The sequence below is a fragment of the Drosophila santomea genome, unplaced genomic scaffold (genome assembly GCF_016746245.2).
Source record: "Drosophila santomea strain STO CAGO 1482 unplaced genomic scaffold, Prin_Dsan_1.1 Segkk79_quiver_pilon_misjoin1_scaf, whole genome shotgun sequence".
Taxonomy (NCBI): Eukaryota; Metazoa; Arthropoda; class Insecta; order Diptera; family Drosophilidae; genus Drosophila; species Drosophila santomea.
Genome location: NW_025319012.1, coordinates 9,276 through 35,827, shown reverse-complemented (window position 1 = coordinate 35,827; position 26,552 = coordinate 9,276). Strand labels below are relative to the sequence as shown.

At 43.3% G+C, this 26,552-nt stretch overlaps 4 protein-coding genes across 6 annotated transcripts in view; 2 read left to right on the top strand and 2 right to left on the bottom strand.

The window, feature by feature from the left end:
- LOC120457810 (G-protein coupled receptor dmsr-1) overlaps positions 1-11,090 on the top strand; it is a 31,790-nt gene extending 20,700 nt beyond the window's left edge. For all 3 annotated transcript variants that reach the window (XM_044006821.1, XM_044006820.1, XM_039645307.2), the window contains 6 exons: positions 7,432-7,722; positions 8,486-8,657; positions 8,919-9,045; positions 9,265-9,459; positions 9,601-9,783; positions 10,104-11,090. In XM_044006821.1, coding sequence (XP_043862756.1) covers positions 7,477-7,722; positions 8,486-8,657; positions 8,919-9,045; positions 9,265-9,459; positions 9,601-9,783; positions 10,104-10,425 — 1,245 coding nt within the window. In that variant the 5' untranslated portion in view covers positions 7,432-7,476 and the 3' untranslated portion in view covers positions 10,426-11,090. The remainder of the gene's footprint in view (positions 1-7,431; positions 7,723-8,485; positions 8,658-8,918; positions 9,046-9,264; positions 9,460-9,600; positions 9,784-10,103) is intronic.
- LOC120457808 (zinc finger protein 316) lies at positions 457-2,847 on the top strand. Its single transcript, XM_039645304.2, has 2 exons — positions 457-926; positions 1,009-2,847. The coding sequence occupies exons 1-2, from the start codon at positions 750-752 to the stop codon at positions 2,623-2,625; spliced, it is 1,794 nt and encodes a 597-aa protein (XP_039501238.2). The 5' UTR covers positions 457-749; the 3' UTR covers positions 2,626-2,847.
- On the bottom strand, positions 3,469-4,101 carry LOC120457811. Its single transcript, XM_039645308.2, has 2 exons — positions 4,038-4,101; positions 3,469-3,909 (listed from the first exon to the last, which is right to left on the bottom strand). Exons 1-2 carry the CDS (start codon positions 4,047-4,049, stop codon positions 3,604-3,606), a joined length of 318 nt encoding a protein of 105 aa, XP_039501242.2. The 5' UTR covers positions 4,050-4,101; the 3' UTR covers positions 3,469-3,603.
- Positions 11,091-11,202: 112 nt separating the features above from the next.
- Positions 11,203-15,101, bottom strand: LOC120457809 (Bardet-Biedl syndrome 4 protein homolog). Its single transcript, XM_044006808.1, has 10 exons — positions 15,023-15,101; positions 14,785-14,924; positions 14,591-14,703; positions 13,969-14,259; positions 13,747-13,903; positions 13,518-13,640; positions 13,371-13,455; positions 12,093-12,179; positions 11,631-11,842; positions 11,203-11,443 (listed from the first exon to the last, which is right to left on the bottom strand). Exons 1-10 carry the CDS (start codon positions 15,099-15,101, stop codon positions 11,270-11,272), a joined length of 1,461 nt encoding a protein of 486 aa, XP_043862743.1. The 3' UTR covers positions 11,203-11,269.
- Positions 15,102-26,552: the final 11,451 nt, after the last annotated feature.

Below are 26,552 nucleotides of genomic sequence, written 5' to 3'. Positions count from 1 at the left end.
GGAAAAAGAAAGTGTTGCATGGTGAATGTGATGCTGAATGTAAGAGGCATTACTCAAATTAATGCGCACAGCAGCGGGTGAAAAATTATGCAAATCACGTAATTTTTATTTCGCCGTGTTGCAAAGTCAAGACGACATGCTTTTTGTTTCAAGCGGCTGCTTTTAAGGCGGTTTAAGGGGGTGGCCTATGTTTTGTACCCACTTTTATTGCAAACACGCGCGTAGGCTTCTCTTTAGAAAAGGGAAATACATGTACAACTGACATTTTGCGCTTTCTCTTAAATTTTTTTCGCTTTTATTGTTTCACACTTCCGTTTCGAGTTTCTAAACTGGTTATTTGCGAGCACTCCTTAAATAACGACTTTCCTTTACTTTTCAAATTACGCGCCCGCCGTGCAACCGTGCGCACGTTATCGATTGCCAGTGGGCATGCGCACAACTATCGATTGCCGATGACAAACAGCTGTGTACCTATACTTATCCAATATGGCTGCAAGTAAAAAAATTGTAACGCTGTGAAAAAACTGCAACTCGAATTGCATTTTCCGGCCGAGTATTATATAGAAAAGTGCCAGGAATGTGAATTTGTGCAAACGAAAGTGGAACACTAGCCGAAAATCAAGTGCGCGCCAAGAAATCGCAGCGTTCAAGTGAAAAACGACAAAGTCGCCGGTGCCCCGCCAAAAAAAGAAGACTCCCCCCTCCACTTGCAAACATTTCTCTCTGGAAGTAAGGAAAATACTGCGAAAATGGAAGCCGACATAACGCCCCTGGCGGAAACCAACGGAGAGCAGCGCGAAAACCCCCGGGAGCGTGCTGAGCACCCAGAGCAACCGCAACCGCGGCAGGATTTGGCGGCCAAGTCGGTGGGTTCCGCCGACGATGGCGTCTCCGGAACCGTGGGACAGATTATGGATTACCTCGAGGTGTGCCCGGCTCAAAAGACCCTGAAACGCTTGCGAAACTCATATATATTTGTATGTTTGTGTATTTTTATTTATTTTCCAGGACGATGCCGGTGCAACTGCGGATGGGGACGCGGAGATGGGCGAGGCGGAGTATCTGGATGGCGAGATGCCGCAGGAGGAGGAAACCGAGGCACCGCAACCGGAGAAAGCCACTGAAGGTTGCCAGGAAGCAAGCAATAAGCAGGATTTGCAAGAAGCTGCAGCTAAAGATAATGTTTCCAAGGAAATATCCGGAGAGGCAGGTGAAAAAGACACCGACAAGGAGAAGGAAGCCACTCATTTACACGAAGATAATAAGTTGGATGAGAACGACGAGGGCGAAAAGGATGGCGACGAGGCCGACGAGGCCGACGCAGATGACGAAGACGAAGCAGAGAAGCTGGAAGAGGAGGACGGCACCGAAGAAGGCGACGAGGCCATTGAAGAGGACGAGGACGCCATCGATGAGGATGAGGAGCCCACCGAAGAAGTCGAGGAAATCGACCAGGAATTCGAGACCGCCACCGATGCAGAGGGTGAACTAATCACTGGCGATGAACCTGGCGATCTGGCCGATGTGCCCGTAAGGGAGCGCAAGAAGGAGGAGCCCGTGGACGAGAACCAGTGCCGCGTGTGCACCAGCAAGGAAGAGCTAGTCTGCCTGTTCAAGAAGCAAATCGATGCCACGCCCGCGGACATGCTGCTGGTCATCTGTCCTAATGTCTCGATTTTGCCCAAGGACTTTATGCCGCAATTCATATGCACCAAGTGCATGGGCAGCCTTACTATTGCCATACAGCTGAGGAAGCAGCTGGAGACCACGGACCAGGAGCTGCGCAAGCGCTTGTCCAGAAGCAAGAATAAAGTGCGCAGACCCCGCGGCTATGTGGTCATAGACGCACCTGTCACCGATTCCAGCGAGGATGAGGACGAGCTTGACGATGAGTTTAAGGTATCCGATGTGGCCGGAACCACAAGTGCAGACAGCGACTCTGCCGACTCCGATGCCAGTGAGAAGAAGGAGAAAAAGAAGCCCGGACCACGCGGGCGTCCTCGAAAAAAACCGCTCAAGAGAGGCACGGACAGCGATGGGGAGCCTTCAAGCGCCCAGAAGAGGAAATACCAGCCCTCGTCGACGGCTTCAGTGGGTCCATTTGAGTGTCCCAACTGCGACTTGACGTTCTCGCGCAAACAATCCTATGTGCTTCACCGCAAGACTCACGAAAGAATAGAGCATGCCTGCCCCATTTGCGGCAAGAAGTTCAAGGTGGAGTGGGCCTATAAGACGCACATGCAACGGCACGAGCAGGAGCGCGCCCACTTCCGCTGCGAGCTGTGTCCCAAGATATTCCGCCTGCGCGCGGAACTGAAGCACCATATGGCCCAGCGTCACGACGAGCACGGCTTCATTTACGAGTGCAAGCGCTGCCAGCGGACCTTCCTCACCCAGCAGCGACTGCAGCGTCACCAGGCCGTCGGCTGTCAGCGGCACAAGGAGGAGACCGTTCGCATCAAGGATGAGCAGTCGCGCATCAAGCAGGAGCCGCGCAGCAAGGAGGACCGCATGGGCCATCACGGCAACAACAGCAACAAACGCCGTCCCGGCGAAGGACGGGATCTTTTCAAGGCGGTAGCACCACCAACCACCACTTACTGGAGCGACAGCTTCTCGGACTAAAGTCGAGGTGCGGCGGTTTGCGGTTGGCGGTTTGCGGATTTCATTTCAAACATTTCTAATGGACGATTTTAAGTTTCTCTAGCTGTAGGAAGAATTCAGTGCAAATAAATCACATTTGTAATAAATACAAAATAACTTTAGTGGAAGTTTTGAATACATGTAAACTTCTCAAGCTAAGTAAGTAAGCGAAAAGGCAAAATAAAAAGTTCGATTAATGACAAATTGGAAGTTATTGATTTAAACCCTAAGCTTATCCTCGTTTCTAAGGACACCATTGCATCATAAATATTTCAAACATGTAAGATTCTCTCCTAAAATATTCACTATGTGCAGAATAAGTGCGTCGTAACTTGCATGGAATGCGCTTAGTGACCCACAATGCCTTCCTTTGAACCCCTTTTAATTGGATCCCAGAGCTGTTGCCTGCAAAATGGCAGCACTTAGTGCCGTTCTAGAGCGCAACCAACTGCAGTTCTGCACAATCTTGGCCATAATGTGGCAGTCTAATGTCTATAATTTCGCTGGTGGTGCGTAACTAGAAGTGTTTAACTACTGGGGATTACTTCTGCCCCAAGCTGGGGGTCTAGAAGTCCACTTGCGGCACTTGCCACAACTTGCATTTCTGATTGGTTTCAGTCCAAGTTTCACTCGTGGCCTGGCGAAAAACAACTTGCAACGTTTGAAAACACAATTTCCATCTCCAAAACAATAAACTGCGTTTTTTTTTCGAAGCCTACTGACGAAGTAGGAAGTTTTGGCGAAATGTGTTGAGTGTTGAGTGGGGAAAGTGGTTTTAGAGCTTAATTGAAAACATTTTAAATGGAATTAAGACACGGTTCGACTTCAACGTTTATTTACAAAGCAATGGGGGATTTTTTGGGCAGCAAATCGGATGCACGTGCGAATGTTTCGGGTTTCGGGAATGCTGTTGCACTACAATGGTGTCTAATTGATCCTCCGCCTCACGTGCGCGCCTGATTAGAAGTGGTGGATGGAGTGGTAGGTGGGCAGATGGTAGGAGAGCGAAGACACTGGGTGGTGGGCAATCAGCGGGGCGTGGGAGATGAGCGGGGCATGCGATATGAGTGGGGCATGCGATATGATTGGGGCATGGTGCACCACCGTGGGGGCCGCTATGTAGTGCGAGTGGGTGACCAGAGGGGCGTGGTAGCCGAGGCCCAAAGACAAGCCTCGCTTTGCCTTCACAGAGGACTCCTGCTGCTCCTCGGCGGAGGGAGCAGGTGCGGCCAGGATGCAGGCCAAGCTGGCGATGAGCAGGAGCAGCTGCGCCGTTTCCAAACCATTTTCATCGGTATTTGACGAGGATGAGCGGGAAAAGGAAAAGGATTATTGCACATTCTTGAGTGAATATTGTTTCTTTGAAATATATTCTCAGCTATGGCAAAGCTTACAGTGAACTTCATGTTGCTGGTCTATTTAGGATTTATGTGTAACTCGACTTGAAACTGTTCGCACACCACTGGCTTTAATTCAACTAACGACGCTGGCAGCCAGAACCTGGTTATTTATACCATTCGGATTGTTAGAAACTCACTCAAAACTAAGTCAAACGCACTCATTAGGCGAAAACTATTTAGGCCCAAAAATAAAGTAAAATTCGCACAAGACACACGCATCGAGAAAAATATGCCCACATCAAGCCAAAATTGCACAAACAAGCCGAGCGACTCAAGAAACACACTTGTAGATATGTAGATAGATAGATAGATATATAGATAGATAGATGTGTGTGCTTGTGCGCTTGTGCTTGTGCGTATCCGAGTGGGGCCGAATGTATCTGAGTATCCGACGGAACGCCATAGCCAGTCCACATAAATTGTTTTTTAATTCAGCAAATTATTTGGAGTACTCACTTTGAGTGCCAATAGCCATAGGCGCCTCAATTTATTAGCCGCTGCTGTGGTCAATGTGTTCATCTTTAGTACTAAATGCCAAAGCCATTAATAACAATAATTTCCATCTGGCAGCCACTTGTCAGCAATTGTGGATGTGCCCGATTATCTGAGTTATGAACAACTCCATTACTCGCTAAACACTACAATCAATTGGAAATATGCATTAGTTTTTAAAAACGTAATGGAAAGAATCCGATTTCCTGTTATTGGCATTCAAAGCTGGGAAAAATAACTACATTTTGCCAACCTGAAGGTACAATATCTTTGAATACAGCACAAAAAAAAAATGCATGTAAGTTTGAGTATGAATAATGAGGGGTATTCAAACAAGTGGGTATTTGTCCCGTCTGGAATCTAGTAAAATCAGGACAAGGCTGTGCAAATAAGACTGCCAACCAATGGATTAAGTAAATTTGCCCTGGGCAGTAGTTTCATTATGCCTTCAACAGCAGTGACATAACTGAAAACCATTTCGCATTTGCCTGCCGGCGACAGCCACAAATGATGGACACCGCTTGTCTGGTCTAATTGAAAATGACACTTTAAGTCATAGGTAAATGTATGGCTTTGCTAGATTCTCAGTGGATATGGAGCGCTCTAGTGGTAGTTAGTGGTAGTTAGTGGTAGTAGCACTTAACGACCTCAATAATTGGGCTTTCTGGTGGGCCAGAAGCGGCGGGGAGCTAAGCTGTGGATCGTTGAGCCAATTGGCCCAGCGGGGTTTATATGGCCCGAGCTGTATCTGATAAGGGTCCTTCTCTCCCTCGCTCTCCCACTTTATCTAATACTTCCGCCGGAAATGTGGCAATAAAAAATGAGAAAACGAACTTATACAGCTGTGAGCACTCGAAACAATTACTATCTTACTTTTGAAAATATTTTTAGTTTACGAAAGTTATATCTCTTCATGAAGATTAGTGAACAAAGTTTTCTAAACAATTACTCTGATATTAGCAACAAATCTTTATAATTTAGTATAAATAACACTTTGTTATCTTACTAAAAAAGACACGGAGTTCAACTTCTCTCTGATACATTTGTGCTATATTTTATGATACGATTTGATTGGTTCCGTTATACAGTTTTCTGAGTGTAAAAACACTTATCTGCCTAGCGAAATGTTAATTAACGGCCCCGCAAATGGCGGAAAATGAGGAACGAGAGCGGCAAAGGACGTTCTGGAGCACTACTGCTGTTTATCTGCAGCTGTCAGTTGGTGGCGTTACTTTTTTCGTCCTTTGTGGGAGCTTGGGCGTATCCTTTGTGGGTGCGCCACCTGTTCAGACATGTTGCTCATGGCCACGAGCTTTGTGAATAGGAGGCGAGTCCCAGGAACTTGCGTGCAGTGGCAGGGACAAAGAAAATTTCTAAACTTGGCGAAAAAATTTAAACAAAGCTTAAATCGAGTCATGTCCATCTTACTTTACTTATCTACTTTAATAAGTTAAGATTTCAGGGTTTACGATGGTAAATGAGAGTGGTCAACAAGCAATGTAATCGCAGCAATGGGGTTCTAGTGTGCCATCTTCTATTCTAACGGGTATCCAATAGTCGGTGCTTGGTTCACCAGAGTCTCCCCGAACTTAATAATTGCCTAGTTACCTGTCATTATTGCCTCCTAAAATGTCCCTTTGATTGCATCGGCAGTTGCAGAAAGATGCTTCCAGTAGAGGAGACTGAACACTGAAATGGTCGAAATGAAATGAGTTTTTTGGTACCAATTTCATTTTGATTGAATGTGTGGAAATAACTAGTAATTGCCCACAACGCAACAGAAGTTAACGTTCGACGAAAGCGAAAGGCCAATCGATCAACATCAAATGGCAGACAGACATTGGATTGACTGGCAGTTGGTTTCAGTTCGGTGGAACTACATTGGACATTTTTGAGTTACCCTAATATGCATATTGAACGGAGCAATGCAATCGACCGAAGTCCGGCCAAGCGTTTAAGTTGCGAAATGAGTTGCGAACAGGATTTGTATTCAGATTCGGACTTCGATTTGTGCGCGCCATTAGCCAAATGCAACACCTTCGACGACGTGTGGACACGTCGACTCTGATTCGGCCAACTGAGTGATCCGGGGTGGTAGTGTCATATGCCAACATAACTTTTGCACTGGAAGAAATTAATGAAGGATATTCAAGCATAAGAGTGAAAAAGTGTGCATGCTAAGTCTTGACGTTATAGCTATCATAGTTCCTGAGATCTTAACGTTCATACGGACGGACAGTCAGACGGACGGACAACCAACCACTTACCACTTACCATTCACATTTTATTCTGAATTTAATTGTTTACTGAATGTGCATTCCACAGACTCCACAAACATTATAATGTAATGAGTAATAAATCATAAACTTATTGCCTTCATTATTTTTTACTAGCTTAGTCAGCATTTGTCGCCTTATACCTAGACACAAAAAGTGTGTAGTTCTTTCGAAAAGTATGTGTATTAATGGGGCTGCTTCTGTATTCAAGTGCGGTGCCAATTAATTGCCTACAACGCCCAGGTAGCTTTGATTCACAGGTGGACATTTGGACAGGTTTGCTCAGCTCACTGCAGCTCTACTTTGTCCATTCAAAATTGTTTATCGTTTTGAGGAGCTGCAGTAGCAATTTCGACACCATATGCCCATAATTAAAAAACGTCATAGATAAACCCAAAGTAAAGGAAAATTAGATGTTAAAATTGTATGTTAATATTCCTTTATGCAACTCAGAGTCTAAGCTAAATAAGCAGAAATACTTCCCACTTAGATGACATGAAAACCTTTGAAAGAAATAAGTAATAGGCAATCATATTTGATAACGCTTTAGAAGAAAGGTGTTAGCTGTGATCTTAAAGGACAAAATCCACTTTCTAATAAAAATTCCACACTTGTTTCAGTTTCTAATTAGTAATCATCACAAGACAGGAGCTAATCGGTCTGCAATGATGCAGGACACCGGCAGCCAAATGGGGCATACCCATTTGAATCCGCGGCCCCCTCTGAACGACACGGTCCTGAAGAACTACCATCTCACCAGCACCGACATCGAGAAGTTCGTGAAGCTGTGGCAGGAGTTCCAGATGAAGAACATGACTGCACAGGTGGATGAATGCCAGGGATATTGTCAGGGGGAAATATACAACTGGTTGCGGGCCTACAACAGCATCCATGGATACGTGTCACTGATGGTGAGTATTAGGAACATCGCCCAATGCAACCCCAATAGAAACCCAAAAAGTCGGCCAAAACAAAGGAATCTTTTGACTAATGATGGGCCAGGGAGGCCAGGCCAAGTTTCACAGAGCCTTTCGCCGACAGACCACTGATGAATGTAAGGGACTTCTTACCTTTGAACTCATGCCTAAGTCCTGGGTAGTCATCCTTTTTTCGAATTAAAGTTATTTAATGCGCTCAGCTGCACCATCAAAATCACAAATCAAATTAGAGGACGGGAATCTCGGTCTTTTGTTTTCGTCCGGGTTGCCCATTCAGGGATTTTTTGAAAAGGATGTAAATTATATTAGATATAGTTAAGGCGTTGAGGCGATAATGAGTTTTTTCATTATAATTGTCAGTCATAAGCCTTTTTGCGTTTGAAGCAGACGGCCTGTTCCGTTTCTCGAACCTTGTCTAAAGCCCACCTTTTTAAATGAAATACAATAAAGGAAATACAGTTGAAAAATTTAGATTTATTGCTTTCATTAAATTTCACTAAACTCTGAGACAAACTTCGTTTTCGGTAGTGCCATTTTGTGCTTGCCTGAGCAATATTAAAAAATGCAAATACGAAAGGTCACGAAATTTGAGTTGAGTTGCTGCTCACGAGCTGAGTAAATACAATATTCATCCACTTTGGTGTCCAAGGGGAGTGCATTCAGTCGAAAGAAAGAGTTTCGATTTGACAAAGGACGCATTTCATGTGGATTCTTCTTGTTTCTTTAAATCACCTAGATTTGCATTTTCGGGACAATAGCAAACATCCTGAACATAATGGTCCTGACCAGAAAGGAAATGGCCAAGACGCCCATAAACAACATTCTCAAGTGGCTGGCTGTGGCCGACATGTTTGTGATGCTGGAGTATATACCCTATACATCGTATCAGTACATCTACATGGGGCCAGGTAAGCATACTTTTAGTAATATATTTCACTATAACCTGGACTATAATGACTAGTTAGTATTCTCGTTGCATAGTAACAGGGTAAATGGTACACTTAGTTAAGCTCACCTATTCCCAATTACATGCGTGCATATCTGCAATCCCCTAGAACTTCCTTTAGTTGAGTAATGAGTATCTGATAGTCGATTTTCTGATCTTGTTATTTTAAAAATTCATATTTAATAGTGATTCCTTATTATTTAACCTTGGGATGCTGTTGCAGGTGAAAAGGATTTGAGCTACACCTGGGCGGTTTGCCTGCTGGTCCACATGCACTTCACCCAGATCCTGCATACGATCTCCATTGGACTGACAGTGACGCTAGCGGTGTGGCGGTATGTGGCTATCAGGTGAGAAGATCCTTCGGCCAGCTTTTGCATGACTTACCCCGGAACTCGCCGTCATCCATGTAGAGTTTGTCTCCGGTTCACATTCATCATGATAATCCGCATCCGCAATTCGAACTGACATCCGGCTAATGTGACTACCACATCATTGTGGCAATGTGGCTTCTCTTCTCTTCCCCCGTCTTTTGTTTATAGCCAAATGTTACCGTCTCTATTCCACAGACATCCGAACGGGGGCTGTGCCAACTTCCTGCTAGCACATTCCCGGGAGGCGATCCTCCTGCCCTTCATCCTCTCGCCGATCCTCTGCCTGCCCACGTACTTTGTGTTCCAGGTGCGGGAGACGTACGACGTGGACAAGCTCAACTCGGAGGCCATGTATCACGTCTACTTCGACAAGGACTCGGCGCTCTACAGGTGCGCATGCATAAGAAGTCTGATAGCATTCATGTATTCTGCGAAAGCAGGAGCAATGCTCAAGGCTTTTAGGACAAAAGCTCGACCCTCATGAAATCAGTTTTCAAGTGGTTGCTTTGGTACTTTTAAAATCCTTTGCAGATTCAACTTCTGGATACATTCCGTGCTCATCAAACTTCTGCCGTGCGGCATACTAATTGTGATCAGTGCAGTACTCATGCATGTGTTGTGCGAGGCATCGAGGCGTCGCTTGAAGCTGAGGGATTACAACAATCCTGCCAAGTATGCCATCCAGCTTAATCTGAACGAATCGAAATCCAAGAAGTAAGTACACACACACACCTCTTTAGGGCTAGGAATTCGCTATTACCGTAGTGAGCTACAAGTTTCTATAATCTCAGTATTTCCTACGTTCTAACGCTCGGATTTAGTCGAATCTCTTATAGTTTCAATGTTCAGGGTTCTTTGTCGCAGGGATCGGTACACCTAAAACCCGTTTTCCAAACATAGATTGAAAGTGCGGTTAAAAGCCCCTACAATATTAGAGTAGTTCCCCTATCCCCTTCTATATTTATCGTTGTGTAAGATATATACTTTGTGATTTCCCATCTTTAGTATAAATTTGTCTACAATTTTCATTTTAGGCCGCCGCGCTGTGATCGCCGCAACGATCGAACTACCCTTCTGCTGGTTGCGGTGCTGGTTCTGTTTCTGATCACGGAGTTTCCGCAGGGACTTCTTGGTCTGCTGTCCGGGGTGATGGAGAAGTGCTTCTTCGCCCACTGCTATCCGCCATTTGGAGAGCTGATGGACCTGCTGGCCCTGATCAACGCCGCCGTGGGATTCGTGCTGTACGGACTGATGTCGAAACAGTTCCGGACCACCTTCCGGTCGCTCTTCATGAAGCGGCACTTTGGCAGCACCGAAATGACCAGGCTGACCCGTGTTACCACGACTTGCGTCTAATTGGGCTTTAGATGTGATCCATCCATGAGGGTGGATGAGGAATGAAGTGGGTGGGGGACATCCAAGATGTTCTTGTCCGGCTTTGAATTTGAAACCATTTTCTAAACCATGAACTTTATAAAAGTTTCGCTATCTTAAATAACAACTATGAGAAACTGTGAGTGTGGGACTAATGATCAGTTGATCGGATGATTTCCACAAAGGTTTACTTTTAGATATAGAACTAAGGGGTTGACTGGCGCATCGATCGGTTTAGAAATTGATTCTGCTTGTGATCTGGCTGTTTCGCAAAGTGCCATTTCATTTCCAAATAATTACACTTACGTTTTATATTTAATACATTTATGAGTTTGCCAGTTGGTGTTTCAGATTCGTATTAGAACATAAGTTTCATAGGCTAAGTCAGTGCGAGCTGTACAAAAACGAGACATTTACTTTTCCATAAGATGTAAAAACAAGAATCCATCATCAAAACTGTAGCTATGCCAAGAGGACTGAAGAACTCAATGAGCCCCGAGTTACTCTTTCTTCTTAGCTGGAACTACGAGAGAATTCTATATTGATTGTGTGGCGTTAGCTGGTTTTCAACAAAGTGCCAATGCATTTTACATTGGCTAATTGAACACCCATATTTTGAGTACTTTTTAAGTCGCTTGTACTGTTTATAAATAAATGTGAACACTTTCAAAAGCATTGTTTGATGTGAGTTGCATTCAAATGAATCGTTTATTGCTTTTACCACCATGCAGTTACCATCTAGTTACCATCCAGTTACCATCTAGTTACCATTCAGCTACCATTCAGTTACCATCTATTTACCATCTAGTTACCATCCTGTTACCATCTAGTTCTGACTAACGACAGCATTCACCTCCAGTGGCAGTTCGTCCAGCAGGAGTTCCGTGGACCGGTTTTGTCCCAAGTCAGGTTCCCCCATATCCGCGGAATCCAGCAGGATGCCATTGCCCTGATTCGAGATTCGCAGCAGGGATTTCAGCTTGGTGGCTTGGAACTTGTACTGCGGGAAATTAAGATTGATAAAATCTGGTCTCGAGCGAGTTTCGTCCACAATGTAACGAAGGTGCTAGGAATTCGTGGGTGTAATTTCGGTGGACTTTCTGGCCAATTATGCGGTGGAATTTCTTTTTCTATTCACGTGCCACTGCATACATCCACTGGGAATGGTGGTATTTCGGACGACTTACTTCCGTTGGCAGCAGAAGATCCTGGGCCTGGCTCATGAACCGGTTATACTGCTCCGTGGACAAGGCCAATCTTCCTGTTTCGTAGCAAAACAGGGCAAAGTTCAGCACAACTAAGGGATTACGTCCGGCTCCCTGTTGGCCCGTTGCCATGGAACTGGCCCTTTCGAGGGCCACGAACGCGTTCTCCAAGTCGTCCAGCTTTCGCAAACAAACTGCGGGTTGGGGAGGAAGAAGCTGTTATTTTAGGTAAAGCGTACACATTCAAAAAGGGAGGTTGGTCAACTGCTTTTCCTAAAGATAAGATACGCTAAGCAGTTAAGCCGTATATATATTTTTATATGCACACTATATGATAGAAAGTGATGTGGTAGATAATTAAAGGTGCAAATAGTGATGGGAATATTACTTATTAATAGCTTTGAACTACATATTTATTTTTCGAGTGCATGGGTACAGACTTACGGCCCAGGAGCATGAAGCACTCGGCATTATCCTTGCGCAGGTTTATAGCTGCGGCCAGCGTGTGAAAGGCACTGGCGTATTGTTCAGCTGCAGCCAAGATGGGGTAAATAGAAAACAACAGATGCTTCTTAACGGAAGAAGTGGCAAGAAATGGCAACAAATGGCAACAATGCAGGAGCGAAAAGGGGTAACAAATGCCTTCGGCTCGGATGTGTCCTGCTACTGTTAGGAAATTTATTAAAACCCCCAACCCATAGAGTCCCTCGCACGCCTCGAGTGATTATTTGTCCCCAAAATTCAACCTTCTCATGCAGTTTGCTTTCATTGTGTCTCTGTTTACTCGGGTTTCATTTGGCTGGCTTTTAGTTGGCTCGAAACAATTTTTCTTTGACTAAGGCATTACAAAGACAAATGTCGACCAAATTTCAAGCAGTTATTCGCCAATTCTAAAACTGTCGAAGCGCAGGAGACATTTCAAAAGGATTCTCTAATAGTACAAAAAGTTCTGAGGTTTTGTTTTCATCTAGAAAAATTGCTTTTCATATTTTAAATAATAATAAATATATAACGAATACATTCTTATTCTACAATTCGAACCCTGCGGCTTGCGGGCTCCGCAGTATTATTTATATCCATAGCTCGTAGGTTAAAGGGGTATACTAAGTTTGTTGAAAAGTATGAAAAGTATGAAGAAGGAAGCATTTCCGACCGTATAAGGGTATATTTTTGATCAGGATCACTAACCGAGTCCACGTGGCAATGTCCGTCCGTCCGTCTGTGCGTCCTATCTATACCCAACAGTCTTCTTTCTATTGCTTTAAAATATCATTTCTTTTATTTACCTACCATTAATCGAGAATTAATGAAAACGATAACCTGCGAGGTGATTCTATCCTTAAGTGCTATTACTCCGAATTTACGTTGTTTTATAAAATACTATTCTGATTTTAGATGCAATATAAACAGAACCAAATCATTATTCTCTTGTGTTTATTCATAAAGAGCAGAATAAAAAATATTTTTATATATTCAAACAAACTAAACAAGTGAATTAAATAAAATCTGGAATGCTAATGCTAATGTCTGCACATGGCGACTGCACATTTCCATATCAACAGCTTGAATGCAGAGATATTTGCAAAATAAGTAATCTCTGTTTAAATATAATTTATTTCCCCCTTTACAAATCTGCCCACAAGCAAGGATAATTTGATTGATACTACGATAATACTCCCCAACATAAATACTTAGTGTGCACTTCGGTTTTGGCCAACTCACACGCAATGTAGATTAAACTGAGGTTGTAAAGGGCATTGTAGTTCAGTGGTGATAGCCAAACGGATTTGCGCAGCGATGAAATGGCCTGTAGGGTATTAAACATTTAAATGCCCGCACAAGTGATACACCATCTTGGCATTCCATTACCACAATGAACTTCTGCTTCTTAAAAAAGCACAATCCGATGTTATTCCACAGCTCGGCAATTTCCGGCTCAGCGTTTGCGATTTGGCTGTATTTGCTGAGGGCGCCATCGACATCGTTGCGCGACTGTTCACAGAATATTCACACAAATTCGGCATAAATACGATTAAGCAGATTGTGGCAAAGGAAATACATAAATACGTAAATACATAAATACATACACCACACTTACCTGCAAAATGGCGCCAAAGGCCAAAAGTCCCTTGGGCGAGCATTTCCGTTCGATGCTGACGACTTCCGCCAAGCGATCGTGAGCCTTTTGCGTCTCGTTGATTTTCAGGTACAGCACACTGATTTCAATCAGCACCTCCGAGTTCTCCGGAGTCAAGCTGAAAGGGGCCAATTTATACAATTCATTCAAAAAATGACGAGGCACAGGCGATTAACTACTAACTGTAGGCAGTTCTCTAAGACTTCAATGGCCTTTTGGTACTGCTTGTCCTTGCGATACAACTCCGCCAGGCGAACATAGCTCTCCAGTTTGCGGCCGGATTGCACGGCCAACTCAAAGTAGGTCCTGGCCTCGTCCTGCTGCTGGCTGGCCACTTCCTTTTGACTCTGGGTCGTGGCCGCTCTATAGAGAAGCTCACCCAGATAGTGGTATATCTCGTGGTCCTGCCGGCTGCTCCTTTGTTCCGCCTCCCGAAAAACGCCCAGAGCCTGGCTAAAACGGCCCATTATGTAGCTGAAACGAATACGAGTTGGCATCAAGCTTTTAAGCCGCTTTCGAAATGGGTATGTAAACGTTAAAGTTCCATTACTTAATCGAAATTATTTGAGTTGAATCATACATTCATTTAATCTTCAACATTATTATGGCCAATTATATAATCCTAAGTAGATTAAAAACACACGAAAAACGAGTTATAGGAATAGTAAAACTGATTGTGATTAATTATCCAGTAAATGAACTGGGCTTTAAATGAAATCCTTCAAAGCGCCTTTGAATGAAAAACTGCTTGGATAATTAAAAAAAGAAATATGTGAATTGAGTGAGGATTAAAAGAGGTACCCACAGTGTACGGCCGATTTCCTTGTAGGTCTCGATGTTCCTCGGATTGAGTTCCGCGGATTTTTGCAAATGCCTGAGCGCCTCGATGTGGTTGCCCTCTTCACGGTCAATTAGTCCCTGGCGAAGGCAATCAATTAGAAAAGACACCGGGCATTAACCAAAGCGAATCACACTGGTCCTTGGATTTCGTCATCTCACCTGGACAAAGTACAGGTACTCGGGATTCAAATGGCGATTCAGCTCACGTTCGATGAGTCGGCGGCAGCGCGTGAATTCGCGGCGAGTAAAATAAATGTGGAGCAACCAATCAATGTTGGCGTCGCTGGGCATTTTGGGAGCTAATCGAAGGACGAAGGATACAGAACACAGAACACAGAACACAGGACACAGGACAATGAAGTGAATTCTTGAGCAAATGGTGGGGAATTTCCTTCACCTGGACGCACAACCTCCAAGGTGGGCAATTCAATCAGTCTGCCGTTGCAGTTGATCTGCTCCGTTCCCGGCTCGTACATGGATTACTTGCTGTTTTTCCAGGACCGTGACCAAAAGCTCAACTTCAAAGGCAACTTGCAGATATTGTGTTTCGATTTGTTTTGGCCGCCGGCAACTTTGTTGGCAACTTTGTTGTGTCGAGTTCGCGTTGCCATGGTTTTTGGCATTTAAGGTTGCCAAGGCAGACGGGCTGGAAATTAACTTGTTAACTGAATTAGTGCGCGTTTCGGGCGGGCCAAAACGCCCAAAAAGAGCGTAAGAAAATTCCGCGGTGTGTATTTTTAATTAGCTGCGACATACATGTCGAAAACCCATTCGAAACTAATCGAAATGCAATAAAAACAAACTTAAACTGGGCAAATAATTGCCACGACAAAAAGGCAAACTAGCAGATCTTGGGACAACCAGTTCCTTGCAACTCGCCACGAAATCCCGACTCCGACTCCGACACCGCCTAATTACTCAATTTATTTCACACCGGCCAAGTGGCAAAGTGGCAAAGTGGCAAAGTCTGTTGCACTTGTTTCCATTTCGGGCCCAGAGACATGTGATCGTGAGCTACATTTCAAACCGTTTACGCGGCCCAGGCCAAAACTCCAAAGCAATTAATTCACGAGAAATATCGTACAAGATCACCACCAATATCTGTATCAATCGATCGGTTGCGGCGCCGCCTTCTGATCTTTCCACATCTCAGATCTCAGATCTCAGATCTGAGATCTTAAACGGGAAGTGTCTTTTTTCCCAAATGGTTGCACTGCAGCCTCGCAATTTTTCTTCAGTCGGAAGTATCCAACCTCTTGCCCCCAACGCGGACCATTAGGATTGGCAGTCTTGATGGATTCGATTCCAAACTGGGGTTTCAATTGCAACAGATTAAAAATAAATTACCGCGATATAGCTTACGATTATAAAGAATAAACCATGCTCGAAACTTTTATGGCGATACAGTAAATAATCCATCGCAAGTTTTTTCTGAAAACAATCATTAATTCGTTGGATTATTTCCATTATTTTGTTAACTCTTTTATTACATTAGAAGAGTTGGATGTAAATCTTTCAATAAATGTATAAACAATAATTTTCTTACTATATTATGATATTATTATCAACTAAATAAAAATATATCGTCTGACCTTGAGCAGTTTTCTTAGGGTAAATTTATACCCAATTTTTTATATTTTATTTTAAATAGATTTGTTCTAAACAAACCCCAATTAGTGCGATTAGTTAATTTTCCCCACTAAATTCCACTCATTCATGCAACTGGAAAATCAAAATTCAAGTTAACAACCAATTCTATAAACAGAAATACTAATTGCCTTACCAATCAACTAAAAATAATTTACTCCTTTGATATCTATTTTTTAATTGTCTTTATATTTCATAATAGTTATATGATTCTATATTTTTTATTTAGGTTATTTTATTTTTTCCGTAAAATTATTTTTCTCGCCCACTGTGAAGTAAGAAGCCAAGTGCTGCCAGACTCTTTTACTTTACATTTGGCGCGACACCTATCGACGAATGATGCAAACTGCCTACTCAGGGAAAAGTAGAAAGACCATTTTTACATGAAACAAGTTTTACTTCATTTTATTTACGTTACAGTACGACTTACAATTAAAATGTCCTAGATGGCGGTTTGCTTGTCAGACAATTTACTTCTCCGCTGCTAACTTTGTAAGTGGTTTAGTTTTGTTGTTCTACAAATTTTGTTCTAAAATTTTCGGAACCCCCTTTTCTAATAAGATACATGTTTATGTCTTGAATAATAGTAATATAAAACTAAACATTTAAATTTTGAAATCAAAAAGATAGCTGTATGTTATCGTACACATAGATTTATAAAAGGATACGAAGTAAAGTGTTGAAATGGTGTTATATCAACTAAATGAATAAGCAATTTTTCAGGAGTCACTAATTGAATTGTTATTCTAGAGAATTTCCATTGAACATTTTTAATATGAATTCGCTTGAGTTGAGGAACTGAGTTGATGAACTCTCTTGTTTTTATATTTTCTTAACAGTTTCCAAACAAATGAAGTTGGAAGTAGGTAGGTAGATAATTGATAGGAAATTTGCCTACACTCTCCAACGTCGCTCGTGGTGTTAAGCATATTTCCTCAATCCGAGCATCTGCGGCAAAGAGTAAAATATGCTTCGATATGTACAATTAAATTCTCTTTTATTCACGCTGGCTGCTATATAGATGGTATGTAGCAGCTGGGGGAAGGCCTAATTCAATTAGAGTACCACTGTAAATATGATTTACACCCGACGACACTTCAGCCTGACCTCCGCGATGGGGACGCTCCAGCTACGCATATCTTACGCACATATCTGAGGGGCCAGAGGTCATAAAAAAGCGACTTACACAGCATACCAATCCGAAAGAGTCATTCATGGGGATTGCAAGTGACGCTCACATTTGTTTTTCCGCCTGAAGGGCCGTTATTCACTGGGGAAAAGCGGGGGTGGCGGGTCGTAAAGATGTGTATTGTGCAGCCATACGCGACTTGGTCTAAATCCGTCTTTGGCTTTGGCTTTGACTTTGGCCTCTTTTCGTGTCCCAATTTATGCAATTCCATTGTCCACTTTATTGTTTCTGCGTGGGTTTTATGATCATACCGCGTCGGACACCTAAATATAGTCGTGGCCGACTTGTTTACCAAATTGCCGTCTAGTCCTTGCTCCACTCTTCCCCCCCCCCCCCCCACACTTGTTAGGCAATCTGTGCCCAGACAACAACAGAGAAAACATTTGTGCGAGCGTGAGTGACCCAAATAAGTATGCTTCGTTTCTTGCCACTTCCACTTCCCCTTTCCTTGCGATGAAAATCTGCGTTTCAGGAGTTGTTGCTGGCCTCCCATTCACAACATTATTAGATCGCAAATTGATGTTTACACGCTAAGACACTAGACACTAAGTTTGCATGTAGTACGCAAATAAAAAGCTGGCTACAGCTAATCAGCATTTATATCTCATTTTTTTGTATGCTTTTAGTTTTGCATACATATTTTATATTTCACTTTAATAGTAAAAAGGTAAATACTGTTTATTGTTTAACAAGTACTTGTTATCAGTAAGGGAAAATTATATATTTGCATATCCTGTTTCCTTTAAAATTTGTTTATTAATCGGAAATATATTCTTAGCAAGGTGTTCTGCCAAGATTTTCTTTAACGAGGCTTTGATGTTTGTTTGCCACTCGTCTTTGGCCAAGTTATCCTTTCGCTGTTGCTGTTGCTGTTGCCCAATGTGTGGCATATTGAATTCACTGCTGCCATAGTTTGTTTGGCGAATCTTTGACACATTTCGCAGGAAGCCAGAGGTGACAACCCATCCACTTCGTCGCCCACTTTCGACCCAATGTTGGCATTAGCATAACTATGGCATGTCGGGGCTAGCAAGCGGAAATATGTCTCGGTTTAAAAATTGACAAAATTTGACAAAAATGTATACCCAGGGCGAGTGTTGTGCTGCGAGTGCGGAGGGAATGCCAGTGAGAGGCCCGGGGTCCTGTGGCCTGCGTCTCGGTATCCTGTGCCCCGAATTGCCGAAAGCTGAAAAACTCTGTAGCTGGAAAGCTGGAAAATATGCGTGCTGAAGTTTTGCGTGCTGTCGCTGTAATTTATGTCAAGCCAAACAAAAAACAACGAAATTGTTGTGGCACATAACCGAGAGCAGCACTTTGTTCGGATGCAGATATGCAAAAACAAACACAAACGCGAGCACAAATACAAGCACAAGAGGAAATGGCCACACACCAACACAAACACAAACACACACCAACACACACACACATAGTGGTGAGATAGATACATATAGAATTGGATGCGGCGATGCGGAATGTTTATTTGCTGTAAAATTTGAGGCATGCAACGCTTATGAAATAGAATTTTTCGACCAGAGCAATGGAATCCATTCCCAGAAACGAAACGGCCACTTCATGTAATAACTCTATTTGCTGCTGCATGGCTACATTTTAGAAAACATAAATGCAAATTGCCTTAAATGGCGAAATTGCGAAATGGGAAATGCGATGGCCAGCAAACATCAAAGCCAAATGCCCATTAAACATTCACCAGTTGAGTTTCAGAAGTGGCTCTACCTCCATATCGCCATACCGCCATTCCACCATTCCACCATACATCCATAATTCTATATGTATTGGTCCTTGTGATGTTGCCCCGTTAATTTGACTTTAATATAGCAAATAATGCAATTAGGCAGGGGCCCTCATAGAATGTGATATTCGGGTTCAGTGAGTTCATCGAAGGGTTAGGCGCCTGCGGGCGAGGTTTCTTCTACTTCCCATGATTGATGAAACCACCACCACCACCACCAACACCACCAACACCACCACCACGCCATCTAGCGGAGTGGGTGGGGGGTGCCACTCGAGAAGCAACAGAAGTGGCTGCCTCACATCCAGTTTGCGGCTTTTTCGGTTGCCGAATAATAAGCAGGGGCCACGGGGCCAGTGGGGCCAAGTCGTCGATGTGTGTCTCCTAGGTTGCCTTTACTTCCTTCCTTACAGCAGCAGCATTTTCCAGCCCACCACAGGCTTGAAAGTGAGTTCTGTGTCGTTAATTAATTAAATTGTCATACCCCCTGGGCGCCAGAGCGACAATTGAGAAATCTTCAGCCCGGTTGCCATTTGAACTCCACCTCGGGCGCCAAATGCGAAGGGTAACCGGGGTCGCTTCGAAAAAAATTAATGAGCTCGGCTTGCAGAAGAGTGGCTTTTAACCGGAACCCACTGGCAGAAGCCGCCTCTATCTGCCCCATAAATAATCATTTATTGAATGAACCAAAAATACATATTCACTAGCACTAGCACTACGCTTGCGAGACTCACACTCGTTTTCCAGCTGCTGACTGAATCATTTACGAGCGATTCATTCATAAAGAGCGAGTAAATAATTCAATTTAGATCGAATGCGTCATCTTCTGTCAATTAAACGATCTCGCAGTCTTTCAACTAAGAGATACCAGTTTTTGGTTTCATCGTTTGAGTCTGTACGTCATAGTAGACATTAGTAGAATTAAACGAAATGATTTTAGGTACGCTACTACTACTACTAAGACTTATTAACTAAGTTAAATTATTTAAAATAGTACTTGCAAGCGAGTTATATAGTGTTGTACCTTAAACATATACAAAAGAGTTTCAGATAGGAATTAAACTAAGAAAACTGAACAACATAACCATTAAAAAATACTCTAATGAACATAACCATTTGAAAAATACATTTATATAATCATTCGTAAGTCTTACATTTGAAAAGAGGTTATTAATTTAATATAACATGTTTATGTCTTAAATACATTCTCAGTAAATATTAACATATAAACATTCCTTGGCTGGGAATAAAGCATGAACCAAAGTGATCCGAATTTAAAATACACCCTTAAGAAGCTAACGCACATAAGATGTACATATTCATTGTGTTTTATTTTTTGGGTACTTTTAATTCAATGCTTTTATCACGCATGCATTGGGCAAGCTACGTGATATTAATTGCGAAAAGGGACTGCTCATTATCCGAAAATGTTCTCAGGGATTTGGTTCGTCGCGAGGAATTGATTCGATTACAGGGTATGCGGGCAGCTGGAAAATCCCCGATGAGCACTGACTGACAGCCGAGCGAGAGTGCAACCCTTGAGTGCAATCGCCGATGGGTGTGTGCATATGTACGTACGAGTATCTGGATGTTCTGGTTCTGGTTCTGGTCGTCTGGATGTTTGCCGCTGCCGACGACGTCATGAAGGTCAACAGACAAACAATCCCCCACTTACGCCAGCTCTGAGCCCTGAGCTCTGAGCTCCGGTCAATTGAAGAGGTTAAATTCGTGTGGGCCCCACTCGGGGCAGCTTGTTTCGTATGCTGTGTCAGGGGCTTAGTCATGTCCCCAGGGTGTTAGTGTTAATGCCCCAAATGCCACTGGCGTGCGTTGTTGCAGTTATGGCCGGCAATTATAATTTGAACAAATTATAAATTAATGTGTGCTGGTCATACGGTCATCAAAGCATAATTGTAATTGTTGACTTATATGGGTGGCTATGGGCTTGGGTTTGGGTTTGGGTTTGGGCTTGGGTTAATTCGCAGAGAAGAAGAGGGTTAAGCGCTCCGAAGAGCTGCCATCGCTTATTATAATTTAATCAACAAAATGCCCGTGGTGCGAGGAGGGTGTGCGAGAAGTCAACTATGCGGGCATCGCTTTTTTGCCAGCCAGCCGACCAGCCAAGTTAAACACTGTCGAAACTGCCACAATTTATTAATTAGTCGCGGTCAATCAAACGAACAATGTGCCGAAGGGCCTAGATTAACCGGCGGGCATTTAGCGGTTCAGTGAGTTCGATATGGAATGGGTTTCAAAGTTTCAAAGTTTCAAAGGCGCAAATCACACCGAAAACTTAGGGGGACTCCTCCAATTTTGATTGAGGTTCATCAACCAAAGAAAGTCTCAAGTACAAGGGCCTACTCTCAAGCTAAAATGTATGCATGAGGTACAGCATAAAGATAGCCTTTAAAGAAGTATTTTTGTCAGGATCACTAGCTGGTTCCATCGAGAGCTAAAAAACCCTAAAAGCAGCAGAGCTGGGACTTAACATGTGGATCCAAGGCACTTCAGCCTGCCTGCTGCCCACATGATTTAAGAGTTGGTAAATAGGCCCAAGAAAAAAACTCTTTTCTGTGATACTTGCTGTAAAGCCACGTGTGAGCATGAGTTCCTTGTCTGTTTATAAACACGGTTATTGTTGCTAGCGGCTCAAAGGAACCACAGACTAGATGGCCATATCGATGCCAGAGAATCCATTTGGCCAAATTAGTTAGCAGTCCATAAACAGAAATGGTCAAAAGCGAGTGTGTTTTGTTTGCTGCAGCTGCAGCTGCAATATTTGGTATAACGCTTAGTTTTTGGCAATCAAGACATGTTAAGGCACATACACACACACACACACACACACAATGGGCAATGGGCCAGCCACATGTACACAAAACGGCCAGTTCAGTGGTGCGAGTGTGTGTGTGCTGGCCAGAAGTGTCTGCAAAATCTTGTGGTTGCTTTGCCGAGTTGGTAGCAGCCATGGCTGCTGACAGCTCATTAGGCCAGGTGTTAGGCGGAAGGTGGCAGGACTGGAAAGACGGTGAGGTGAGGATGGGGATGGGGATGTCCAACTCCCCCCCCACCACCCGCTGCATGCATATGAGTGCTGGCCGAGTGACGAATTTTGACAATGTGCGTCGAGCAGTGTGCATTTGAAGGCTCCGCCCGACCATCCATCCGCCCACAAACCGCATCCGAACACGAAACGTTGTCAGCTGGGTGACATGACATGGAAAAACAGCGTTAACCACATGTCCAGCCGAGTCTTAGGTGCCACTCGTGTGTGCCGGGCAATCACTTGATTTGATGACCAACGGCCAACAGCTAACAGCCAACAGGAGGAGGATTAAGGACACATAAAATGCAGTTTCATTTTTGTGGAACATTTTGTTGTGCTGCACACACGCATACATACGTATGTGTGCGTGTGCCTGGCAGGTTGCTGCATTTCTAGCAAATTAAGTTAATTAAAAAGTTGCAGGATTTGTGAAGTAATTACCATAAACAAGGCAACTGGCTGCTGCGCTCCAGCTTCTGCTCCTGCTTCTGCGGTTCTTGATACTGCTGCCAGGGATTTTGCTTCTGTTGCTGTTACTGTTACTAGTACACTGAGCAAAAACCTAGGAAGGCAGACGAATCTCCTGAAACTGAATCTCAAATGATAAGGCAAACTTAAAGTTTTCAGTATTAACCCTACTATTTTTTGTATGAAATTCATTTGTTTCGTTTCTCCCAGTGCATCTTTGGCGTGGATAAAGTTGTCGGCATGGAATATAAACACTTCAAGTCGTTGTGCTTGATGCGTTCAGAACCCGGTCTTCAAAAGACGCCCGGCACACGTGAGAAATTCCAGCAGCCAAGTGGGAATGGGCGCCGTGGCAGGATGTGGATGTTGTGCCACTTGCCAAAGGCAGCTTCAAGGGTGCTCCAGTCGAAATTTAAAAACCTTTCACCAGGCACTGAAACAAAGGACTGGGAAAGCGAAAGGGGCCAGGAGCTGGAGCTGGAGCTGGAGCTGAAGAAGCCAAAGACTGAATTCAGCAATGAATTCAAGAGATACGTCGGGCGACAGATGCCAGTAGGCAGCTGGTTTAGGCCATGCGGCTATGTGGCCATGTGGCCATGTGGCCGTGCGGGGATGGCTCGGGAAATGAGCAACTGCAACTCCAACTGCAACCGGAGACCACACGCACTCAGAAGCAATGAGAGGGGGCAATGGCAGTCATGTACGTCGTGGGCAGGTACAAAACGGAGCCGCAGCAACACGTCTCCTGGCGTCAGGAGCAGAGCTGGAAAATGGGAATCGGGGGATTCCCCCTCAGACCCAACTCAACTAGACTCGACTCGACTCGACACTGGGTTTGTTATTGCCGACAGTTGCGGCCAGCCTTGGTGACACTTGAACATAACTGGGTTCTGTTCTCCGCTGCGCCTTTTGTGCAATGCCTGAGTGCACTGATTATGCACATGGGAGGCCAAAGGACTAAAGGATCCGGGATCTGACGCAGATATGGCACAACAATGCCGCCAAGATTTACAGCCTCTTCTTGGATTGCATTTGGCTGGCGTAATTTGTTTTGGGTACCGCAGCGGAGCACAGCACATCTTGGCCAAGTCTTGAGGAGCTAAGAGTTTCAGCTCTCTTGGTAATACAAACATGTTAAAGATACACTTTAATCACCTGAAATATCCAAATCTGAGTCTGAGGTCAGCAATGTTGCCTTAAAACAAAATACAACTTATTTGAAGTTATTTCTTTAATGTTAGAAAATCCAATACTTATGTTGTACTTATTATGTTATGTACGACCGTTCGATTTCTACTGATAATGTTGTATATTTGCCGTAGCAAGCAGAGAACTGCAAGAGTGGCATTTTTTGCCAGCCTGATCACACTCAACAATTTTGAGTGCGGGTGCCACTCACACCGGTCATCGCGGGTACATACAAACACCCGGTCAAAATATTCGGGTGTCTGCAAAAATGCATATCCTGGTGCCTGAGTTATCAGTGAGTCCAAGGGGGTGGGGGGGAGCTTGTGATCTCGGATAATGAAGGTGAATAGATCCTTAGGTTGCCAACGTTGGATTTCGATGTCAAGGAAGTATTGTAAGTTGTCAATATTGTAAGTTGAATTTCAGAGACTGAATAAAGTGCGACTGCTTTGTTTCGAGTTTAAAACCAGATTGAATTTTATTGTCTCGGAGAAGCTCTCCGTTGCTCTGTTTTCGAGTTTATACATAAGTGTTTAGTTCTTAAGAGTACATAGGTTTTTAATGTAAACATAAACATGATTATTTGTGCCGCTTCAGCATTCGGCTGGCCGGGTCCCTCGCAGGCAATGTTGCTGTGCAACTTTGTACGCGAAGTCAGCATTTGGCCGGATGCGGTGTTCCAGTTGTTCGTCTTCCCGGTTCGGTGTCCGACAGAGTTAGAGGCGTGGAGGATTAGGGGGTGGGGTGGTAACTCCTGCGCACCCGAATCAATGCGGCACCCTACGTCGCGGGTACCGATCACACTCGCCACTCATAACGAAGGGTGGTAGAGAAGGCAAACATGCAGAAAAAGGCAAGTGCCTTTTTTTGTTAAACACCCGGGTGTTTTGGTGAACATCCGGGTGTCTGGTAGACATTCGAGTGCCTGTGGTAGGTAACATACGAAAAAGAAAACTACAGTAAGTACTGAAAAACGAAATATATCATGCCCAAAATCTGTATAATTATGCATTCTTTTTACAGAAATTTAAATAGACATTTCTTTTTTATATCTTATATTATTTGCTTTGTTAAAATTTTTAATATTTAATTACCATATTTAACTTTGTATGTATAATTGTTATTTTTAAAATGATAAAAAAAAACAATAGAAATAGAATTGTGTTAATTAAGTATAAATACTTTTTAATAGTATACACAATATATTATTTAATAATACATAAGTTCGTTTTTTGTTAAGACATTAGATACATCAACCTACACCGACCTCTTTCTTGGGTGTTTCCATTCACCCACCCTAAACTTCTTTGCACAGCAGACACCCGGGTGTTTTTGTGCAAGTACAGAAAAACACCCTGTAGGCAATACACCCGGGTGTTTGTCATTGCTAAAAATAGGGTGTCTCCAAACACCCGGGTGCGGAGACTCCCGGTGTTTAGCTGGTACACTTAGGGTGCCGGTGGCTTGCTGCAGTTCCCTGTTACTAGATTCGTTGAAAATCAGGATCAATAGCCGAGTTGATCTGGCCATGTCCGTCTGTCTGTCCGTCTGTCCGTCTGTCTGTCCGTCTGTCTGTCCGTCCGTATAAACCTCGAGATCTCCGGACCTATAAAAGCTAGAAAGTTCAGATTCGGCATCCAGACTCCAGTGACATAGACGCCACAAACCGCCTAAAACTGCCACGCTAAAACTTTTGAAAAATGTTTTGATAATTCTTAATTTTTTTTTGTATTGTAGGTTTCTATCGATCTGCAAAGAAAATCCTTTGCAACATTCACCCTAACGCCCACAACTTCCACAACCATACTTTTACATAATTTTGTTATTAATTATTGTTTTTTCACTTTTTTGTTAGTTTTTTAAATTCTTTCGCTTTTCAAAAAGCTTTTTTGCCACGCCCACTCTAACGCTTACTCTAACGCCCATAAGCCGCCAAAAACTACCAGTGCTGAATAGCTGAGTAACGGATATCAGATAGTCGGGGTACTCGACTTTAGGGTTCCCTCTTGTTTATTTATTTATTTTGACGTTTTACACAAAAGCTTTCAACTTGGGCTTTTAGCCGGACTCTTTAATATTTACTTAAGTAATTAGTTACAACATTATTTACAAAATATATACAGTGAATGTTTACAGGAGATGGATTATGTTAGTTTTTTTCCGAAATTTTAGTATATGTTGGAGATTTTCAGGATGTGGGGAATTATTATGGTGTCAATATTGCAGAAACTGCATTGCCTGTAGATTGGCTGGGAGAATCGATACTCATGGGTCACTTTGGTGTGTCCAAGAAGTAGTCTAAGGATATATCTTTTTTTTTTCAACATTTCTAATCAGAAGTTTGCTCTTATACTCAATTTGTTCTCTGTGGGGTATTTTAATTTCTAACGCTCTCAACCGGCTTTCTGCTACTCACATTCGTTTGTTTATATTTCGAGCTGAGTGAGGTAGGCAATTCACGGTGATTGTACCATTTAGTGATAAGAAACTGAGACTCATGCTTTGTTTGCTGGCTTTTGGTTTGAGAGTTTTGCTTTTTGAAGCATTTCATGCTATTAGCTTTCCTCTCTTTTTTACGTTTTAGAGATAAGCCTTTGCTATAAGAACGCCCTCATAGGTGAAAGAGCTTTCAGTTGCAG

Bases quoted from the DNA above. Each gene is read 5' to 3' on its own strand.
- LOC120457808 (XM_039645304.2), top strand. From the start codon at position 750: ATGGAAGCCGACATAACGCCCCTGGCGGAAACCAACGGAGAGCAGCGC. The intron at 927-1,008 runs GTGTGCCCGGCT...TTTATTTTCCAG, and splicing joins AGATTATGGATTACCTCGAG to GACGATGCCGGTGCAACTGC.
- LOC120457809 (XM_044006808.1), bottom strand. From the start codon at position 15,101: ATGTACGAGCCGGGAACGGAGCAGATCAACTGCAACGGCAGACTGATT. The intron at 14,925-15,022 runs GTGAAGGAAATT...TCCTTCGATTAG, and splicing joins CTTGGAGGTTGTGCGTCCAG to CTCCCAAAATGCCCAGCGAC. The intron at 13,641-13,746 runs GTAAGTGTGGTG...TTCTGTGAACAG, and splicing joins CCTTTGGCGCCATTTTGCAG to TCGCGCAACGATGTCGATGG.